The sequence below is a fragment of the Pan paniscus genome, chromosome 4 (genome assembly GCF_029289425.2).
Source record: "Pan paniscus chromosome 4, NHGRI_mPanPan1-v2.0_pri, whole genome shotgun sequence".
Classification (NCBI taxonomy): Eukaryota; Metazoa; Chordata; class Mammalia; order Primates; family Hominidae; genus Pan; species Pan paniscus.
This window is the reverse complement of record NC_073253.2, coordinates 155,243,919-155,265,252: the sequence shown is the minus strand read 5'-3', so window position 1 is coordinate 155,265,252 and position 21,334 is coordinate 155,243,919. Positions and strand designations below refer to the sequence as shown.

Sequence of the window (21,334 nt, the reverse complement as noted above, 5' to 3'; positions counted from 1 at the left end):
AAATTTTGGATTAGAGATTGCAGCTGGGATTTTGGACACTTATCTGCGTAGGAGTGGTAGCTACCCTTAAGATGCGTATCTCTTCAGGGAATAGTGTTTTTTATTTTTCTGCACCTCTCATAGGAATAGTAAGATCTGTTTGAGTCCTTGCCTTTCCTGCCATAGATTTTAACTGAACTTAAATAGGCCTCACTAAAATTGAAGCCAAATATTGAGTCATAAATAGAAGGAAATGGAATTTTACATGGGATTGGGTGTTTACCTTTTCTTCCTTCAGTTTATAAAATGGGAACATTTGCTTCCAAAGTTCTGTGTGAGCCTTAATCTATTAGTATTGCAATCATATTGGTACAGTATCTTAGTTTTAGAAGGTAAAAACTGAGCTCAATGTCAAATTTTAAAACAGTGTAAATCATTTTTTTTTTCCAGAAGCAAGGACTACATTCATCTTTCATCTTGATGTGTGTAGTATTTGTCCCTAGAGGTCACTTTTCATTGCTTGAGGAGAAACATGATAGAATACCCAGTGAAATGTATTTTGTAGGGCTTGATCTAGTAAGCGAAGGAAGCATGGGAACACCGGAAGGCAACACAAAATCAAGTCAGTTCTGTCAAATCATGGGGAAGGTACCTCCTGTGAAATGTTTGGAAGTTAAATAATGGGAAGGACGGAGTGGTTTTTCTGTTTTCCTTGTTGCATTGTGTTTGATGTGTTTGTTATTATTCCACCGAAATGCCATTTTTGGTATGCATTTGACCAAAAATTCATCTTTCTTTCCACGGATCATCTCTTTTGGAACTCAAACTCGTGTTGGTACTTGGGTTTCCAGGTTTGAGAGGCATAATCAGGGATCGTAGAGGGTTTCAGTGGGCTTCTTTCTACTTCGTAGTATTAGAGGGAGGTTAGTAGTGTTGATCATTCTGGTCATGCTATTTAGCAGTAATTTGTATAAGCCTTGCCCTTTATAAACAGTGCGCTTGGAGTCCTGCTTCTTGTTGGAGGTATGGTGAAGAGGCCTCTGCTGAGAATCACGTTTGCTGATGTAACAAGGGATACTGGTCCGTCTAACCAGTGTACATGTGTTGTCTTCTAGTATCAAAATGGTGCTCTTCATGCCTTCCGATGTGCTGTGTCTACTTCTGGGGAGGCACCCTCCATTCCCTTCTTTTTTTGCTCTTTGCAAGTATGTGGACAGTGTGACCTGCTGCTGATTTGTACATAGCCTGGCTCTGTATATAAATTTGCTCCTTAAAACTGTAGGCTAGTCTGTGCTAGTAGAAGGCTGTTGGTGCTTCATAGCAGTCCCCAGCAACTAAGCTGACTCTCAGAGCACTGTACTGTGAAATGGCGATATAAGGAACAAAGTTAAAATTCCCCTGTTACTAGGCATTTATAAGCAAGTATTTTAAAAAAACACTCAAGTGCACATTGATTATGTAAAGATGACAGCCATTTTACTTGTGTTGGAAACTGGCCTGATAATACTTCAGAAATAACATGAATATTTCTGCTGGTTTAGAGTGGCAGTAAGTTGTTTTCTCAAAACAACATCGGTCAGGTTTAACCGATTTAAAAGAAAAAATCAGGTGTGATCCCACAATCTATGTAGGGCTTAAACAACAAGGACATCATTTTCCTCATATAATTACTTGTGCTTAACTACATTTTCTTCCTTTTCTTTACTATATTTCAGCACAAAGACATTAGCAGGCTGCTGGTTTCATGGACCTGTACCACAATGACACAGAGAACACCAGAGCATCAGGACTGAATGAAATTGGAGTTTTTAAAGCTGCACTAAGAAGTAAATGTTAAGGCAGTGGTTAAAAACAACAGTCTATAAAGGGGCACTTGCAAATTGTGCTGTCTTAAACCGAAGAAAAGGTATTAGGGAATATTTTATAAAAAATAAACTTGCAATAAATTATGCATGAGATGAGAAAAATGATGTGAATTACACACGTAAGAACTCACTTGAATTTTATATATGAAGAAACACTGACAGTAACTTCTTTGGAATGTGAAGTTCTTATCAGTACAGTTTGGACAGGCCTAAAAGGCATGGGATGATGCAGAAATGCTGAATTATTTTTCATACTTAAACTTTGTGCTTTCTCCAAGGTTTAGGTTAATCAGTTCAGATATGAGCAAAGGTATTTCTAAAATGGCTCTTCTATGAAAAGCAATAGTCACATATGCCAAGGCCAATGTTTCCTTCAAGGTGCCAGTAGAAACAACAGAAAATAACATCCTGCTGAAAGGATGGCAAAGTGCCCCGCCCCACCCCACAAACACAATTTGGATCTTTTCCTTCTTTAATAAAGCAGGGCTGTATTATCTTGAATATATGTTTGCTTGTTAGAACATATTAAGATATATTTATTTGCCACTAGTATTTAACATTTTGTGCACATTTTCATAATTACATTCTTACCTTTCAAATTTTGACTCAAAGTGGATAGGCTAGTGTTGATCTTGGAGTGCAAATGTATATACTCCAAGAGCTAGTTCTTAATTCTGCTGAGTTGGAAAGCCTTTTATTATTGTCTGTATCCTTACTGGTTTTATCTAGTTCAAAAAAGGTGACAATGTCTAAATTTTGATGTGGACCTCTCTCCACAGAGAGCCCCTCCTAAGTGCAAGAAATTCTAACAGGTGTCAGTAGGACTTGGCCCTGGGGGACAACAAGTGGCAGGAACAGGATCCTTTAAAACAGTGTCAAACTTTTCATGCATGGAGCATGAATTCTTACTAATAGAGACTGTAATTTTTTTCTTGTCTTTGGTAAATATATAAAAAACCTTAATTTTTCTTTTTTAATGAATGGAGAAAACATGAGAAAACCAGATGGACCTGTTAGTACTACATTTTTAAGGCATTTTATATTTGATGGTGCCGTACTTTTAATAATAAAACTGAAGTTTTTTAGTGGCAATACTGATTTATTTTTTAAACCAGAAAGATAATCCATATTGATTACTTATTACAAAAAAGGGAAAATATGCCAAAAAAAAAAACCTTAAAATTCATATGAAGCAACGTAACAGATAACTGAGCACTTGGCTCAAGTGGTCAGACTTTCCATAATGTTACTGTGTACGTTTGGAATTACCTAATAACCCCAGGCTCAGGATTAACAGAAGGTTCTGGGTGAGTTTTAAAACATTTAATATACCTATGATTTGTTTTACAACTTGAAGAAAAGGCAGGCAGTCTTGTGTGTAATGAGCTTAATGCAAATTCTAATTATACTGCAAATAATTTAAAGTTTTGATTGCATTCTACAATTGTCTGTTTGGAAAATTACGTATTATGAAGTCATTATATATTTTATCAAATCAGAAAAAGTCAGCTCAGGAACTGTAGCAGCAGGGAGTTCTAAAGATGACATGAACTATACTATAGGGGTGCCCTACTCTATATGGCCTAGGGCTTTGGTTTGGGTCAGTCTTGTTCTTTCAGATACGTAACACCAGCAGTACTTTCGGGCTCACTTCAAGAACCAGATAACTCTCCCAAACCATGATACATGAAGTGTATAATCAAGATTTTTAATTAAGCTTTAGAATTCTTTATTTGTGTAGAGTGATGGAAATGACCAAGAAGTAATAATATAAAGCAAAAGAATTGGGAGAGATCAGGTTTTAAGTATATAAATATTTTTTTTTTTCTCATGGCATATTCTCAAAGGTGTTTTGTTACAAACCAGATTTTCATTTTTTAAAAAATGAGACTTGGTGGTATTTAAAACCTACACCTACCATGTTGCTATTTCACTTTCATTGCTTTAGTTGCTTAATATTTAAGCTTTGCTTCATGCTACCTTTTGTCTGTATTTCAATCTTCATAAGCCTATTTTGTTTTGTAGACTTGAATGATAAAAATTGTTTCTCATCTTAAGTATGCTCAGAGTTTTAAATGTTAAAGAATGTTGTGTAACCTTTATCCAATAAAGTCTTTGATTTTTTAAAAATTTAGTTATTTAAAAATTATGTTTACTTTTTAGGAGTTAGTTTTTAAAGATTTTTTTTTTTTTTTTTTTTTTTTTACTATTAAAATTCAATCACTAGTTGTACTTTAGGGAGCTGTTTTCAGTAGCAATGCTTCCTAAGGAGAACAGCCTGTAGGTTTCTAATCACTAGGAGATTTTATGGGACCTCTTTATGACGAAGGATGGAGGAAGGGTGAACAGTTTAATTAGGACCCTGTGCACAAACATAACAGCTTTTCGATAGAAACAACCTACCCTTCAGAATTGGATGTAATTAAATATCTGCTGCTGGGTTTGTCTTGTTTTCTTTTGTTTTAATTTTAAGGAATCCTGCCCTTACGGATAAATGGTTGCTTCTTTAAGAGCCCAGCACATTGAGTGAGAGGTCAAGGGTTTGACCTAAGAATCAGAAACACTTGGTTATCAGGAAAAAATTAGCCTTTTAAAACCTACAGATAGTTCACAGGACTGACCCAGAAACTTAGGTCAATGTACTTTTTTTTTCTGTTCAAGAAAAGCAGTCCTTTGGCTGCCTGTTATTCCAGAGTACATGAAGGCTTTAATCTCAAACATTCTCCCATTTCAGTTTATTTAAATGAGTGTAAAAAAGAGACCACAGGAATCTGGCTCTGCTAATATCTTTTTTCTCTCAAATTTCTCACTAATGAAAATGGAACAGGGAGAACCAGGGAAGATTAACAAGCCATGTGCTCATTATCTGAGAGGGCCTACAGGAGACTCATACTGATCCTGGTCATGTATACATGTATCAGTATATTTATAGACACAACTCCTACAAGATGGAGGGAATGAGTGATGCAACCAATAGAAGCAACTGAAAATCTTACCAATGCTGGCCTTCACATAAGAAAGCGTAAGTTCATTTTTCCTTTTTCAAGTAAAGATTTTTTTTTTTAACTTAAATAATAGAGACAAGGTCTCGCTTTGTTGTCCAGGCTGGTCTCAAACTCCTGGGCTCAAGTGATCCTCCTGCCTCGGCCTCCCAAAGTGCTGGGATTATAGGCATGAGCCACTGCACCTGGCCATGATTCTTTTCTCAGAATAAGAAATTATTTGAATAAAGAGGTTTTTTTGTTTTGTTTTGTTTTGTTTTTTTTTGAGACAGAGTCTTGCTCTTGTTGCCCAGGCTGGAGTGCGATGGCACGATCTTGGCTCACTGCAACCTCTGCCTCCTGGGTTCAAGCAATTCTCCTGCCTCAGCCTCCCGAGTAGCTGGGATTACAGGCATGCGCCACCACCCCTGGCTAATTCTGTATTTTTAGTAGAGATGAGGTTTCTCCATGTTGGTCAGGCTGGTCTCAGACTCCCGATCTCAGGTGATCCGCCTGCCTCGGCTTCGCAAAGTGCTGGGATTACAGCGTGAACAACTGTGCCTGGACTTTATTTATTTATTTATTTATTTTTTTGAGACAGATTTTCGCTCTTATTGCCCAGGCTGGAGTGCAGTGGTGCGATCTCGGCTCATTGCAACCTCCACCTCCTGGGATCAAGCGATTCTCCTGCCTCAGCCTCCCGAATAGCTGGGATTACAGGCATGTGCCACAACTCCCAGCTAATTTTCTATTTTTAGTAGAGACAGGGTTTCTCCATGTTGGTCAGGCTGGTCTCGAACTCCTGATCTGAGGTGATCCACCTGCCTCAGCCTCCCAAAGTGCTGAGATTACAGGTGTGAGCCACTGCACCTGGCCAGAATATGTTATTTTTTAAGCATCCTTTTCTCTAGTGATTAGCATGCTGCCAAATCTTTGCTTAATCGGAATGAAATTTTTTTTTTTTTTTTTGAAACGGAGTCTCACTCTGTCATCCAGGCTGGAGTGCAGTGGCACGATCTCGGCTCACTGCAACCTCTGCCTCCTGGGTTCAAGAGATTCTCCTTCCTCAGCCTCCTGAGTAGTTGGGATTACAGGTGCTTACCCCCATGCCCGGCTAATTTTTGTATTTTTAGTAGGGAAGGGGTTTCGCCATGTTGGCCAGGCTGGTCTTGAACTCCCAACCTCAAGTGATCCGCCCACTTTGACCTCCCAAAGTGCTGGGATTACAGGTGTGAGCCACCGCACCCGGCTTGGAATGAAATTTCATGGCCTTAACAATTCCTTTGCTTTGGTACCAACAAGGTAGTGAGCTTGGGGTAAAGGAGAGTATGATTCAGGAAAACTGTGCCAGAAGAAGAGAGAGCTGGCCAAACAGTGGGAAGACACTGTCTTTAAGCGTTAAGAGTACTTTCAGGGTTAGCCCTTTCATTATTTCCTTGTGAGGCAAGTTTGTAGAAGCAGCTGTCTAAAGGAGGGAAAGTGGCTTGGTGATGTTTGTTAAAGATGTTTTTGGCCGGGCATGGTGGCTCACGCCTGTAATCCCAGTACTTTGGGAGGTCGAGGAGGGTGGATCATGAGGTCAGGAGATCGAGACCATCCTGGCTAACACGGTGAAACTCTGTCTCTACTAAAAATACAAAAATTAGCCGGGCGTGGTGGTGGGTACCTCTAGTCCCAGCTACTCGGGAGGCTGAGGCAGGAGGATGGCGTGAACCCGGGAGGCAGAGCTTGCAGTGAGCCGAGATCGCACCACTGCACTCCAGCCTGGGCAACAAAGTGAGACTCCATCTCAAGAAAAAAAAAAAAAAGAAATGTTTTTATACAAATAACCTGCCTTAGTCTAAAGAGGTAGGAGACATGGATTCTGTTATCAGTTCTATCAATGACCTTTGACAGCAAAGTCACACAGCAGCCTTATTGGCAAAGTGAGGTGTAGAAATCCATCTCACCAAGCTCTACGGTTCCCACTCAGCCAAGGCCGAAACCCCTGGGGAGATGTTAGGATTTTTTTTTTTTTTTTTTTTTTTTTTTTTTTTTTGAGACGGAGCCTCGCTCTTGTTGCCCAGGCTGGAGTGTAATGGTGCAATCTCGGCACACTGCAACTTCCGCCTCCCGGGTTCAAGTGATTCTCCCACCTCAGCCTCCCGAGTAGCTGGGATTACAGGCACCTGCCATCATGCCTGGCTAATTTTTGATTTACTTATTCATTTATTTATTTTTGAGACGGAGTCTCACTCTGTTACCCAGGCTGGAATGCAGGCACCTGCCATCACACCTGGCTAATTTTTGTTTTATTATTTATTTATTTATGAGACGGAGTCTCGCTCTGTTGCCCAGGCTGGAGTGCAGTGGTGCAGCCATGGCTCACTGCAGCCTCAACCTTGTGGTTCAAGTGGTCTTCCTGCCTCAGCCTCCTGAGTAGCTGGGACTACAGGTGTGCACTACCACCCCGAGCTAACAAAAAAAATATTTATTTTGTAGGGACGGGGTTTCTCTGTTATCCAGGTAGTTCTAAACTCCTGGGCGAAAGCGATCCTCCCACCTCGCCCCCCGCAGGTGCTGGGATTACAGGCCTGAGCCACTGTGCCCAGCTCATAAACTGCCCCTTGAAGGGTTGTAAGCAGTCATTCTCATGCGCTAACGTTATTTTCACCCTACCTCTTGGACTGGCTGGTAGCAAGTAATCCATTTTTTTTAATTGACTTTTTTTCAGAGTCCATGCTAATCTTCTATCATTCCAATTTTAGTATATGTGCTGCCGAAGCAAGCACAGTAATCAATTTTTCATTTTCAGAAGCATTAATGGATCTGGTTTAGTGTGAGGTCAGGATAGCTCTGCACACAACAGGAGGAAGTGATTGCAAATTATAGCTTCCTTTCCCTGTACAGCTTTTAATTGTGCAGTTCACTGAAGGAACAGATTTTTCAGCCACTTCTGGTGGAATGCGCACATACTTTTTTAAAGGAAATCCAGGTGATGGAAGGATTAAGCTTGTTACTATCAAGTACCGAGGAAGCAGGCTGGCAAGAATCCTAACTGAAATCACTTCAAGGAGATTTGACTAAGATTGTGTGGGTATGTATCAAGTACACAGTATCCACAGATAAGATCAGAGGAAGAGTTTCTCTTCCCTATCCTCATCCCTCCTGTATTTTTTAAGGGGAGGGACGAGCATATGGAGGAAACCGGCACAGTAATGAAGGGAAGTGATCACAGAAAACAACAGGAAGGAACATACAATCCAGCTGGCAGCGACCATCAGCTGCAGGCTCATAAGGCTGCATCTGAATGGGGGCTGCGCAGCTGAGAGCCAACAGCTCCAGCCTTTCCTCTTAAGCCAAGGGCAATCTGGAGAGAGCACAGATAACAAGCAGAGGAAACGGATGAGGGTTCGTCAAGATATTTCCCATCCTACGTGGTGTCTCAGATCTGCGCTTTGGTCTTGGGGGATTATTGGACTCTTCCTCTTAAAGATCTTTCCCAAGATTAAAGCAACCATTCACTTGCACAACTGTCTTAATCATAGCCTTTCCCTTTGACATCCCAAGTTCTGCAGAACTGGTGGTAAAAGGATTTGCAGGCCTGCTTAGTTCTTGGGATCAGACCATGCTTGCAAAGATGTATCTTCCATCAGGTTTACATCTGCCGCCTGCCGCCAGCTTCTCATCCCACTATCTATTCAGGCAGTAAAATGCCTCTAAAAAGCTCCTGCGCCGGGTCTTCCTGCACCAACTTAGATTCTAGCTTGAAAGTTGAGTGAAATGTTACTTACCAGTAGTCTCAGAGGCCAGCTCAGAGACTAAAAAGGAGCACCAGAAATAACTACTAAGCCCGGCAACATCTCTTTCTCTGAGACAGGGTCTCACTCCCAGGCTGGAATGCAGTGGTGCCATCTTGGCTCACTGCAGCCTTGACTTCCTGGGCTCTGGTGATCCTCCCACCTCAGCCTCCTAAGTAGCTGGGACTACAGGTGTGTACCACCATGCCTGGCTAATTTTTTGTATTTTTACTAAAGATAGGGTTTCGCCATGTTGCCCAGGCTAGTCTCAAACTCCTGGGCTAAAGCTGTTTGCCCGCGTTGGCCTCCCAAAGTGCTGGGATTACAGGCGTGAGCCACGGCGCCTGGCCAGCAACATTTCTTAAAGCACTCCCCTACTTTCAGTTACATAAAACGTCGTAGGAACTGCAACTCTCAGCATTTATGGATTACACAAACATTCATGTCTTTGGCTATATCCAAGCAGCTCTGAAGGACAGTGTATGAGGTCTTGTCATTTTGCCGAAGCTCAGATGTATGTCCAGTGCCACCATGTCCCTAAAGTTATAGGGACATCTATAACATGTAGGCTTAGTGACTCCCCAGCCTCCACATTTAGACATGGTATAACACTGTCTCCTTAAGTACAGTTATTTGTAAAGTGAGATGATGTGTGTTTTGCAGGGAATGGGACAAGGAGCAAAAGGCTAAAAAACCACCACAGCAAACTGGCTGCAGTGCTTGTGATGGAAGGGAAGCACACATGGAAAAGCATAGTTCTTTGTTTTTTGCTTTTTTTCTTTCAGAGACAGGGTCTCTCACTGTTACCCAGGCTGGAGTGTGGTGGCTCGGTCATAGCTCACTGCAGCCTCAAACTCCTGGGCTCAAGTGATCCTCCTGCCTCAGCCTCCCAACTAGCTGGGGCTGAAAGCATGTGCCACCATGCCTTGCTTGGTTTTAAAACATTTTTTGGTAGAGATGGGGTCTTAGTATGTCGACTAGGCTAAGGTCTTGAACTCCTGGTTTCAAGTGATCCTCCTGCCTCTGCCTCCCAAAGTGTTGGGATTACAGGTGTGAGCCACTGCACCCAGCTAGTTCTTAGAAAAATGGTTGAGATTTTTAAAATAGGTGAATTTAACAGCATGGATCCATGAGTAAAATGAAAGAATGAATCCACAGTGCACTCTACACAGAAAAACCACCACATGAGTATGAATTTGTTGTAGAAATCCCAATTTCCTGGGGAAGCCTCCTGCAGAGGCCCCAACCAATGGAAAAGCTGCTTCTGTGAAAACTGGAAAAGTAGTTACGATACAGTGTGGGAATATACAGAAAACACAAGACTTGATGGAAATGTGGCCTGGAGGTGAGGAGACTGAAACGAAAGGAAAAGTTGGGGATTTTTTTAATTCTTGGAAATATCCAAGATGCAAAAAATGAAAACTTAAAAACCAGGAGACAAACGCTTACATGCCAGGTTGAATGTTCATTCTACATGGCCGTGCAAGACAGGCTAGACTGGCTTAGAGTGACCTTCTTTACAGAATGCTTTTTATTTTTATTATGTATTTATTTTTATAGAGATGGGGTTTCGCTATGTTGCCCAGGCTGGTCTCAAACTCCTGAGCTCAAGTGATCCTCCCGCCTTGGCCTCCCCAAGTGTTGGGATTACACAGGCTTGAGCCACTGTGCTCAGCCTACAGAATGTTGTTTTGAGCTTCATGGGTATGATTACTGGATTCACTGTTGAGAAACCCTAGCTGAGCCCTCCAAATTTGCCAGAACTACACACTTAACGAAATAACACTACTAACAAAGTTTACTTGAGTAACTAGGTCCAGAAACTCCAGGGTGAGGTGGCCACTTTGGGCAATACTGGGTTAAGTCACAGATAAGTTACTGACCTTGATTCGGTGATACCAAGCTGTTGTCTCTGTCTCCCACTGCATTCTTTGGAGTGTGAAAAATAGCAAGTAAGCCTTTTTTTTTTGAGATAGGTTGGTTTCACTTTGTCGCCCAGGCTAGAGTGCAGTGGCATGATCTCAGTTCACTGCAGCCTCGACCTCCTGGGCTCAAGCAATCCTCCTGCCTCAGCCCCTCAAGTAGCTGGGACTACAGGCACACACCACCACACCCAAGTAGTTTTTTGTAGAGACGGGGTTTCACCATATTGCTCAGGCTGGTCTCGAACTCCTGAGCTAAAGCAGTCTGCCAGCCCCAGCCTCAGCCTCCCAAAGTGCTAGGATTACAGGCCCTGAGCCACTGTGCGCCGCTGAGAAAAAATAGCAAGTAAGCCTCCTCAGCTGACATTTGAATTACTTGCTGGGTCTTAAAATTTATGGAGATGACTAGTTTCTATTGATCTTGAGGTAACAGATATTGGTTAGTAGTGAAGGAGACATCTGAAAAAACAGGCATTAAATGGCACAGAATTAGAAGACTTTTGAATACTGATGGTTGTTCACACTAAAACCACGTCTTGTGGATATCCTTTAATACCAGTTTACTAAGTCTCTAATACAGTGGTAGCTACTGGTGCTATTAACAACATAAATGTGGCCCTTTCCATGAGCTCATGGTCTACTCAGGAGGCAGATGAGAAAGAGTAGATAATATTTTAAAGAATGTTTCTCAGAGTCTCCAGGGCAATTCTAAAAGATCAAAAATTATTATTTTTTTGAGACAGGGTCTCACTGTGTCACCCAAGCTGGAGTGCAGTGGCACGATCTCAGCTTACTGCAACCTCCGCCTGTTGGGTTCAAACGATTCTCCTGCCTCAGCCTCCTGGGTAGCTGGGATTACAGGCGCCCGCCACCACGCCCGGCTAATTTTGTATTTTTAGTAGAGACGAGGTTTCACCACATTGGCCAGGCTGGTCTCAAATTCCTGACTTCAGGTGATCTGCCTGCCTCAGCCTCCTAGAGTGCTGGGATTACTTGAGCCACCGCACCCAGCCTCCAAAAATTATTTTGACCCATTGCAATATTGTCGGAATAAGAATATGTACAATGTCACAGTATGATTACCTTAAAAGTAAATTCTGGTATGCTTTTTTGGTGGTGGGAGGGGGGAGCATCACAGAACTTTTTATTTTTTGAGATGGAGGCTCGCTCTGTCACCTAGGCTGGACTGCAGTGGCGTGATCTTGGCTCACTGCAATCTCTGCCTTCTGGGTTCAAGCGATTCTCCTGCCTTAGCCTCCCAAGTAGCTGGGATTACAGGCATGCGCCATTGTGCCTGGCTAATCTGTGTATTTTTAGTAGAGATGGGGTTTCACCATGTTGGTCAGGTTGGTCTTGAACTCCTGACTTCAGGTGATCCGCCCACCTCGGCCTCCCGAAGTTCTGAGATTACAGGTGTGAGCCACGGTGCCTGGCCAGAGCTTTAAAATCATACATTCTAGCAGCAATGGGCAAATACAGGCCACCTTCCTTCCTTAACATTTACTTTCTACTTTTGAAATCTGAAGATTTTCTATGGTCAAACATTTTCAAAAGGTTTGAATATATCTTTTCTTACAAATGTTGGAAGCAGCAAAGTAACAGTGCCAGATAAAAACTCCTTGGCTTAAGCAAGCTCACACCTACTGGGATCCTTTCCTTTCCAGACAATGCACTGCTTGGCCCACCCACTGGGAGCATGTAATATTGGCCTTGTGTAGCATCCTATAAGATTTCAGTGTGATTGAGAGGAAGAGGAGGAGGAAGCCTAAGAAACAAAACCTCTACACTCGTGGCAATGGTGGTCTCGGGCATCTTCTCTTAACCAAAGCTGTTTCTAGACGAACAAGTCTATTTCCTATTCCTTGGAGGCACAGATAGTCCTTCTGGAATCTCAGCCCTGATTTTGCTAAGTCTCAGCCATTGAGCTCAAGGCACGATGTGACAGTAGTTCTCAAAATGTAGTCCAAGGATCCATAGGCGTTCTGGAGACCATTTCAAGGTGTCTATCTGTATTTTGTATTATGAAAGCTATTTTCATAAGACAAAATTTTGTATTATGAAAACTGTTTTCATAATACAAAATTAAAGGGTCTATTTTTTTCACTGTTATCTTGTCAGTGACTGCACTGTGATCTCAGGACAAACTGAATATAGGAGATGTGAGACTCTTGCTGTTCTCTATCAAGCCATGCATTAAAGAGATGTGCAAAAATGTCATTCTTCTCACTAAAATGTGTCTTTGAGTTGGAAGATTTTTCCATAAAAATTGTAAAAATTTCAGTAAAACTTTTTTTTTAGAGACAAGGTCTCGCTGTCACCCAGGATGAAGAGCAGCAGTGGGATCATAGCTCACTGCAGCCTTGAACCCCTGGGCTCAAGCAATCAATCCTCCTGCCTCAGCCTCCCAAGTAGCATGAAGCCGCTACGCCTAGCTAATTTTTTTTTTTAAACTTTTTTTTGTAGAGATGGAACCTTGCTATGTTGCTCAGGCTGGTCTGGATCTCTGGCCTCAAGCAATACTCCTGCGTTGGCCTCCCAAAGTACTGTGATTACAGGTATAAACCATCCATTGTTCCTGGCCTGACATAAAAGTATTTATAGTAACAGGAAACATGTTACTTTTCAAAGGGATTACTTTAACACTTTCTATCTTAATTTTTAATATACTAAATATTGATAGAATGCACATAAATGGAAATGCTCTTAAAATTTTTTTTTCCAGACTATGAAGGGCTGCTGAAATAAAAGTTTGGGCACGGTGGCTCACGCCTGTAATCCAAAGCCAAGGTGGGTGGATCATCTTGAGGCCGGGAGTTCAAGACCAGCCTGGCTAACATGGTGAAACTCTGTCTCTACTAAAAATAAAAAAAATTAGCCAGGTGTGGTGGTGCATGCCTGTAATCCCAGCTACTCTGGAGGCTGAGGCAGGAGAATTGCTTGAGCCTGGGAGGCAGAGGTTGTAGTGAGCCAAGATTGCGCCACTGCACTCCAGCCTGGGTGACAGAGCGAGACCCCCCTCAAAAAAAAAAAAAAAAGAAAAAAAAATTGAGAACCACTTTCTAGCATAATGCTGGCTGCACAGGAAGCACCGAACACTGACTACCAGACCATCCAGCATTCCACACGGTTTCCATACAACTTGTGTGATTTTTCACACACACATTTTCAGGAAAATTGGATGCCAGATTTAACAGTTTCTTCTGAGGTTCACTTTGACCAAAAGAAGAAAAAAGATAAAAAGCTTTTAGGAATAGATGAGAAGAACCACATAGTCCTTAACACTGGGAGTATGACTGACTACTGCATGTCACTTACAGAATTATATGTGTAATTTACATCCAAGATGAAACTTGCATGTCAATGCTTTTGAGACTCAAACCAGAGCAACTGCAAGCTTCTCACTAGCATCAACTGATGAGCACAAAAAAATTCTATCTTTGACACCTCTAGGTTCATGTAGTTTAAAAGAATATGGTTTTGTTCTGGGGTTCATATACTACCATTCCTCAATGAAGCTATTTTAAGTTAAAAATATTAACATTTGGTCAAACACAGATTTATAATTATCTATACAAACCTGGAGGGGCCCAAGATAGCTTGTAAGGTGGACTTTCTGAATTCTAGTACATGGTAGAATGGTCAGCTCTTCAAGATAAATCTTCAAGGCAACAAAAACTTTGGGCAGATCTGTGGAATCTGGAATCAGTAACCCTGCTTGAAACCAACACTGCTCCCAAAGCCAGAGAAGGCTTCTGCCTTAGTTGTCGTTACGTGACAAAATTCACAACCTAACCCAGACCTAAGCACAGAAAGCTTTTATTACCACAGAGGAAATCAGGAAATGCTGGAGGCAGCCTCGTTAGCTGTGTGATCAGGGAGGGGACAGGCAGGCGGGAACCCGTCATCAATCATGTCTGGGCAGTCTCCCAACCAACAGGTTTGTTTGGTTCAGGAGAGGCTTTTGCTGGGCTGTGTGTATGTATGATCAGGAAGGTCAGCCTCGACAAATGGGCTTCTTCCTGGACATAGGACAGCCAGAACCGGGGACACCAGCTACACAGACACCACCTTAAAATGGAAATCAAATTAGGTTCATTACATCAGGAAGTACATTTCACCCTGATCATAAAAGAGGGACAAGGGAGCACTGGGCTCTACTGGATAGCCTTTCTTTTAGATAAGATGCTTTTAAAAGTTAAACATTGGCAGGGCCTTTCCCCTAGCTAACAGCAAGCAGCACACAATTCCAAGTCAGCTTGTAAAGCTTTTGTTATCTTTGTTATCTGTTATTATTTGGATTTTGAACGAAATTGATGGAGTACGAGCCGGTAGAGGAATCCTGTTTGATCTGGAAATTTTCCGTGGAGAGCCCAAAAGGTCGGAGAACCAAGTTCCCAAGATCTTTTAATTTACCTGTAATGTAAAAGCAAAAACTCAAATGAATACAGGAATGAACAGAAGCAGGAAGGTACCAATTAATCTTGCCTTACCACTGAGTACAAAATATAAAAGTATCTCTTTGCAGTTAAAGAAATGCCTACTTTTAATATGATGAAAGCTTCCAGGAGAGTTCCCAGCCCCTATTCCCCACTCAGCAGTGCAGTCACTTTAATGCCATCCACCGTAAGCCTGTGCTTGCATAGATGAGAGTGGAGTCCTGCTGGCTCTCTCTGGGAATCAAAGCCTCCTGTCCTAACTGGCCAGTACTATCAGAGGACACAGGCTTCTGGGGTGAGTTCTGGGAAAACCAACTGCTGTTCCAGTGAGGCTCAAGGCACCCTGCCAAGCCAGGTCTGCCTGGTAGTGAGGGCAGAGGTCCCTCCAAGTCTCTTCTCTCTAGAACTGCAGCAGCCACCTGCTAAATTTAATTCAACTCAGCCCATTTCCACTGAGCTTGGATTCATATTCAAGAGCTTCCTGTTTTCCTAAGCAAATCCTTAGCTTCTATACCAGACTAGCCATTTCTTAGAAATGGGATCTTGTTCATTTGCACAGCAACCTCAATAAGACCTCAATAGTCCAGCCTCCTCTTCCCAAGTTTCAGGCTTTATTTACACGACTTGGGTGAGGTATATAGGATGGGCGTGGTGGCTCACGCCTGTAATCCCAGCACTTTGGGAGGCCGAGATGGGTGGATCACCTGAGGTCAGGAGTTCGAGACCAGCCTGGCCAACATGATGAAACCCTATCTCTACAAAAAATACAAAAATCAGCTGAGGGTGGTGGCATACGCCTATAGTCCCAGCTACTAGGGAGGCTGAGGCAGGACAATCGTTTGCACCTGGGAGGCAGAGGTTGCAGTGAGCTGAGATTGCGCCACTGCACTCCAGCCTGGGTGACAGAGTGAGACTTCGTCTCAAAAAAAAAAAAAAAAAAAAAAAAAAGTCATGGTATATAGCCAGCGGTTCTTGCCAAGCATGGTGACTCATGCCTGTATTCCCAGCACTTTGGGAAGCTGAGGCAAGAGGAGGGTTTGAGCCCAGGAGTTCAAGACCAGCCCGAGCAACGTAGTGAGACTCTATCTCTACAAATTTTTTTTTAAAAAACAAAAAACAGTTCTTATGCTGTTTTAAGATATAAGGAACATTTGAAACTAGGAATGTTCCAGAAAATTTTGGCAGGGATGGGTGAATAAACAGTTTCAACCCTTTCTAAACTGCTTTAATTTTTCTTACAGGTCTACTTCCAGTGGAGGTGAGAATGGGGGTGGATGAAAAGAGAAATCCCTAATCACCAGAGGTACAGGCTCCTTCCCACTTCTTAGCAGCTTTTCTCACTCTGAGGCCTCCCATCTTAGAGTAAAGCCCAGGTAAAGAACTTAAAAGGTGCATGGCCTTGGCTGGGTGCAGTGGCTCACACCTGTAATCCCAGCACTTTGGGAGGCTGAGGCAGGAGGATCACGTGAGCCTAGGAGTTTGAGACCAGCCTGGGCAACATAGGGAGACCCTGTATCTACAAAAATTTAAAAATTAGCTAGGTGTGGTGGCACACACCTGTTGTCACAGCTATGCAGAGGCTGAGTTAGGAGGATTGCTTGAGCCCAAGGAGTTCAGGGCTGCAGTGAGCCATGATCATACCATTGCACTCCAGCCTGGGTAACAGAGCAAAAAAGACGCATGGCCTTTACATTTTACAGGCCTCCCTAATAACTCATGGTGAGAACTTTTAGTCTCAGGCTTAAGAACTAGCCCAAGGAAGCTCACTATGTCCAGAGAAAGGCCAACCCATCTTTGGATAAAACAGTAAATTGAGAAAGCTCCCAGAACCTGGGATGGCCGTTCTCCAGGCAGGCCTCCCAAACCTAAACCTGGGACACACACGTTCTGTGCTGCTGCTTGTGTCAGGAAATCACTGGCATAAACCCTGGGTGCCTGCACACAGCAGCGGCACAGCCTCGGGCACATGGGCGTAGAGGGAGGGGCTCACAACAAGCAAGAGAAAGCCAGGGCAGCCTCAGGGTGACCTGAGTTAGCAACACCAACCAGGAACGCTGGCAGTTTGTTCTGGGGTTGGAAAAAGAGGACAGGAAGGGGGAAAAAAAAAACCATCAAAAGCAGCCCAAGAAAATGTTGGTACTGGGAAATCCTTGGCTCTTGTGATATGGAGTGAGTGAAGTGAAATGAGTATCAAGAGCCACTCACATCAGACTCCCGAGGAGGGGCAGCTCCATGGTGGAGAAGCCTACTCTGGATGGTCCACTGAGCCCAGGGCCATTACATGGATGGAGGGATCACTGCAAGCCCATCTCCAGTGCCAGAAAAACAATTTAAAGTACAAACTGGAACTTTTACTTGGCATCTATCATGTGAGCCACTGGGATGTAAAGAATAAAAGTAGCTTCTATGCACAATGCTCAGTCTAGTGGGGAGGCAGACCCAAAAGACGGAGGTGTGCCCAGAGGTGCTTTCTGACCTTGCAGTGGCACGAAGAGGCCACATGCCACAGTGCTCCGGGGGATGGGAATAGGTCCAGGGTGGTGGCATGTCACCGTGCTCCAGAGATGGCAGCTTCCTCAGGCAGCAATGGTTTGGCTTTAGGCTGGTCTGCACTAAAGGAGGTTTCCCTCTAGTGCAGAAAGACCATTCCAAGCTAAGACTGCAAATATTCAAACTGCCGACGAGAGGAAGAATTCTCTTTCCCAGGCCCTCGTTTTGCCTAACTGGCTAAAGGGCCTGTGTGCCACAAGCCACCTTTGAACTTTTAGCTTGGTTGATTCTATGGTGTGGCAGTCATGAAGATGTATTTCTCCAAATGCAGGGGACAGAGTGGCTGCACTCTAACATCCATCAGCACATTCATGCAGAGGCCACCCTTCCCACCTGCTGCTTCCAGCCAATGCCTGAGCATGGGAGGGACTCGTCTGAGGGGCAGCACTGGCTCCCCAATGGCTTTGCTGAAACTTTCTCAGCACCACACTCCAGTGGAAAACTTCCCCCCTCCCCCGGCCCTTCCTCCTCCACAGGGGTCTGCCAACTCTGCCAACAGCCTCCAGCTCCCAGCCCCATTTTCCCTTGCAGGTGTTTCCCCCAATAAATCTCTTGTACTTTTAATCCTATCTTGGCATCTGTTTTTTGGATGACCCAAACTAACACATAGATAATTATTCTTTTTCCTTCAATTCCAGTATCTCTGCCTTTATAACATTTCACATTAGTTTCACCGACCATCACTTAAGGGGGGAAAAAAAAGAAAATGCGAAATTCTGCTTTCTAAATGAGATTACATATATATAATACCTGGCAGGTAGTAGACACATAATAAAAGGCACACAAATAAATAGTCTCTGCGTTAGAGAAGACCTAAGGTCACCTGACATAGATTAATTCAACCAACATGTACTAATTACATGTGTGTGGCACCTTGCTGTGTGTGGTAGAGATGCAAAGATACATGACATGGTCTATACACCAAAACAAGCTTAGAATTTGACAAGGAAGAAAAGACATACACACAAAACCAAATTCATATGTAGCTGAGTTATAAAATGCTATGAGAGTCAGGAAGGGGAAGATTCCTTTGGCTGGGGCAGGAAGACAGGAAAGGGGTGGAGGAAAGAAGAGATTTGGTCTTTGTCTAAGAGTTTACACTTGAACCAGGCACCAAAGGCCATAGGACTGCAACCATATGAGACAGAGGTGCTGTCCATGCAAGCCCAAACAGCGTGAGCCAATGCACAGAGATAGGCAGGCGAGCTGTGTGTCCAATGGGGCTGAAGCGGGGCAGGCAGGTGCCTCCTGCCAGGCTGTCCTGAGCCAGGCCCGTCAGTCTACGGTTCCCGTGCCACAGGAGGCCACTGACAGCTTGAGAACTGAGTTTTCAGGGTTAGTAATCCTGTGGCAAAATGAAGAATGAACCAGAAGGGGAGACCCTGGGGGTGGTTCTGACAGAAAGTTAGTCCCACATTGTGGGAAAGAGCCCATTTATTCACTGAACAAACATTAACATTTCTACAATGCTTGGGTAGATGGGCTCTGAAGCCGGAGTGTGGTCAGTGGAACACAAAGAACAGGGCAAAACAGTATGGTAGAATCAACAAGTTTTTAGTGACTGAAAAATTTACCTTTTGCTGTTTGTGCCGATGACAGAGAAGCAACAGCCTTCAGTAGAGCTCAGTCTCCTAAATATATGCACATGCATACGTTTTTCTGCCTGCTGTTTAGAGTCAGGTTGGGTGCTCAGAGGCTAAAGCAGCTTCCTTGTATCCAAATAGGATCATGTGCCAAACTAGCCTATCTGCCACACTTTCCACTGGCTGTCAAATTCTGTCTTCCCTATCTGGACAGTAATCAATGAGGTTTCCTTGTTTCCATCTACAGCACAGGTGGCACCATCACTCAGCCTGAATATGTCCACATGTCCTGAACTATTAGGATCTCATCTATCAGACTAGATCCCATGGCAAAGAGAAGAGTACAGAACTACTCGTGCTTAGACCAGAATGTTTAGAGACAGGTATCCGAGTGCTTGCCACTGGGTTCAGTTGATAAATATTAATTTCTCTGCCAAGTAGCATATCACCATAACCCAATTGATTTGTTATACATAATTTCTCTTTGGAGATACTGACTGTGCATCAGGCAGTTTACCCTGAGCATAACCAAGAATGCTGTGTTTTCATCTCCTTAAGATCACTCGGGCATGGATTCGATGGAATGGCTCCTTTGGGACTTTCTCCTCTGTTCAGATGAAACAAATTGCATACAACTAAATCCTAATACCACATTTCCTCCTGTGAGGCAGGAAACTAAGGCATGCAGCTAACTCTAGCTTTTCTCTGAGCAAAAGGCAAATCAAGAGAGCCCAGCATAGAAAGGATAAAATTCATGCCCAGTTGAAATTCTTATACAGGCAGACTTTATTTTGTTGTGCTGTGCTTTTTGTGCTTTACAGATATTGTGTTTTTTACAAATTGAAGATGTGTGGTAATCCTGCATTGAGCAAGTTTGTCAGCACAATTTTTCCAATAGCATGTGCTCATTTCATGTCTCTTTCGTATTTTGGTAATTCTCATAATATTTCAAACCTTTTCACTATTCTTATACCTGTTATGGTGATCTGTAATCAATGATCTGTGAGGTTACTATTTAATTATTTTGGGGTGCCATGAACTGCACCCGCATAAGACAGCTAACTGAAATGGTAAGTGCGGTGCATGTTCTGACTGCTCCTCTGACCAGCCATTCCCTTGTATCTCTCCCTCTCCTCAGGCTTCCCTCTGCCCTAAGCCACAACAATATTGAAATTAGGTCAATTAATAATCCTGTAATGACTTTTAAGTGTTCAAGTAAAGGGAAGAGCCAGACTTTAACAAAATTAAAAGTGCTACTTCAATGAACACATGAATAAGAAAGCAAAACAGCCTTATTGCTTATATGGAGAAAGTTCTAGGTGTCTGGATAGAAGATCAAACCGGCCACAACATTCCCTTAAGCCAAAGCCTTGGATTACCACAGCAAGGCCCTAACTTTCTTCAATCCTACCAAGGTTGAGTGAGGAAGCTGCTTTAAGGAAAGAAGCCATCTCCATAACATAAACGTGCAAGGTGAAGCAGCAAAGGCTGACATAGAAGCTGCAAAAAGTTATTCGGAAGATCTAGCTAAGATCACTGATGAAGGTGGCTACACTAAGCATGTTTTTAGTGTAGATGAAACAGCACTATATTGAAAGAAGATGCCGTATAGGACTTTCAAAGCAACAGGAAAGAATAATTCAATGCCTGGCTTCAAAGGATAGGCTGACTCTCTTGTTAGGGGATAATACAGCTGGTGACTTTAAGTTGAGGCCAGTGCTCATTTACCATTCCAAAAATCTTAGGGCCCTTAAGAATGATGCTAAATCTACTCTGCCTGTGCTCTAGAAATGGAACAACATAGCCTGGATGACAGCACATCTATTTATAGAATAATTTACTGAGCATTTTAAGCCTATTGTTGAGACCTACTGTTCAGAAAAGAAGATTCCTTTCAAAAAATTGCTGCTCACTGACAATGTGCCTGGTCACTGAGGAGCTCTGAGATGAACAAGGAGATTAAAGTTGTTTTCAAACCTCCTAACACAACATCCATTTTGCAGCCCATAGATCAAGGAGTAATTTTGACTTTATAGTCTCATTATTTAAGAAATACACTTCATTGGCCAGGCGCGGTGGCTCACGCCTGTAATCCCAGCACTTTGGGAGGCTGAGGTGGGTGGATCACGAGGTCAGGAGATCAAGACCATCCTGGCTACCACGGTGAAACCCCGTCTCTACTAAAAAATACAAAAAATTAGCTGGGCTTGGTGGTGGGCACCTGTAGTCCCAGCTACTC

The 21,334-nt window shown here is 43.0% G+C and overlaps 2 protein-coding genes across 7 annotated transcripts in view; one reads left to right on the top strand and one right to left on the bottom strand.

The window, feature by feature from the left end:
• PWWP2A (PWWP domain containing 2A) overlaps positions 1-18,081 on the top strand; it is a 57,428-nt gene extending 39,347 nt beyond the window's left edge. For 2 of the 5 annotated variants that reach the window (XM_024928886.4, XM_034960898.3), the window contains one exon: positions 1,695-3,978. In XM_024928886.4, the coding sequence (XP_024784654.2) occupies positions 1,695-1,708 (14 nt within the window). In that variant the 3' untranslated portion in view covers positions 1,709-3,978. The other 3 variants (XM_063604692.1, XM_034960897.3, XM_055112840.2) reach the window with 3 other exon arrangements.
• The window catches only part of TTC1 (tetratricopeptide repeat domain 1), a 56,691-nt gene continuing 49,683 nt past the window's right edge, over positions 14,327-21,334 (bottom strand). For both annotated transcript variants that reach the window (XM_003819002.5, XM_008972408.3), the window contains exon 8: positions 14,327-14,939. In XM_003819002.5, coding sequence (XP_003819050.2) covers positions 14,806-14,939 — 134 coding nt within the window. In that variant the 3' untranslated portion in view covers positions 14,327-14,805. The remainder of the gene's footprint in view (positions 14,940-21,334) is intronic.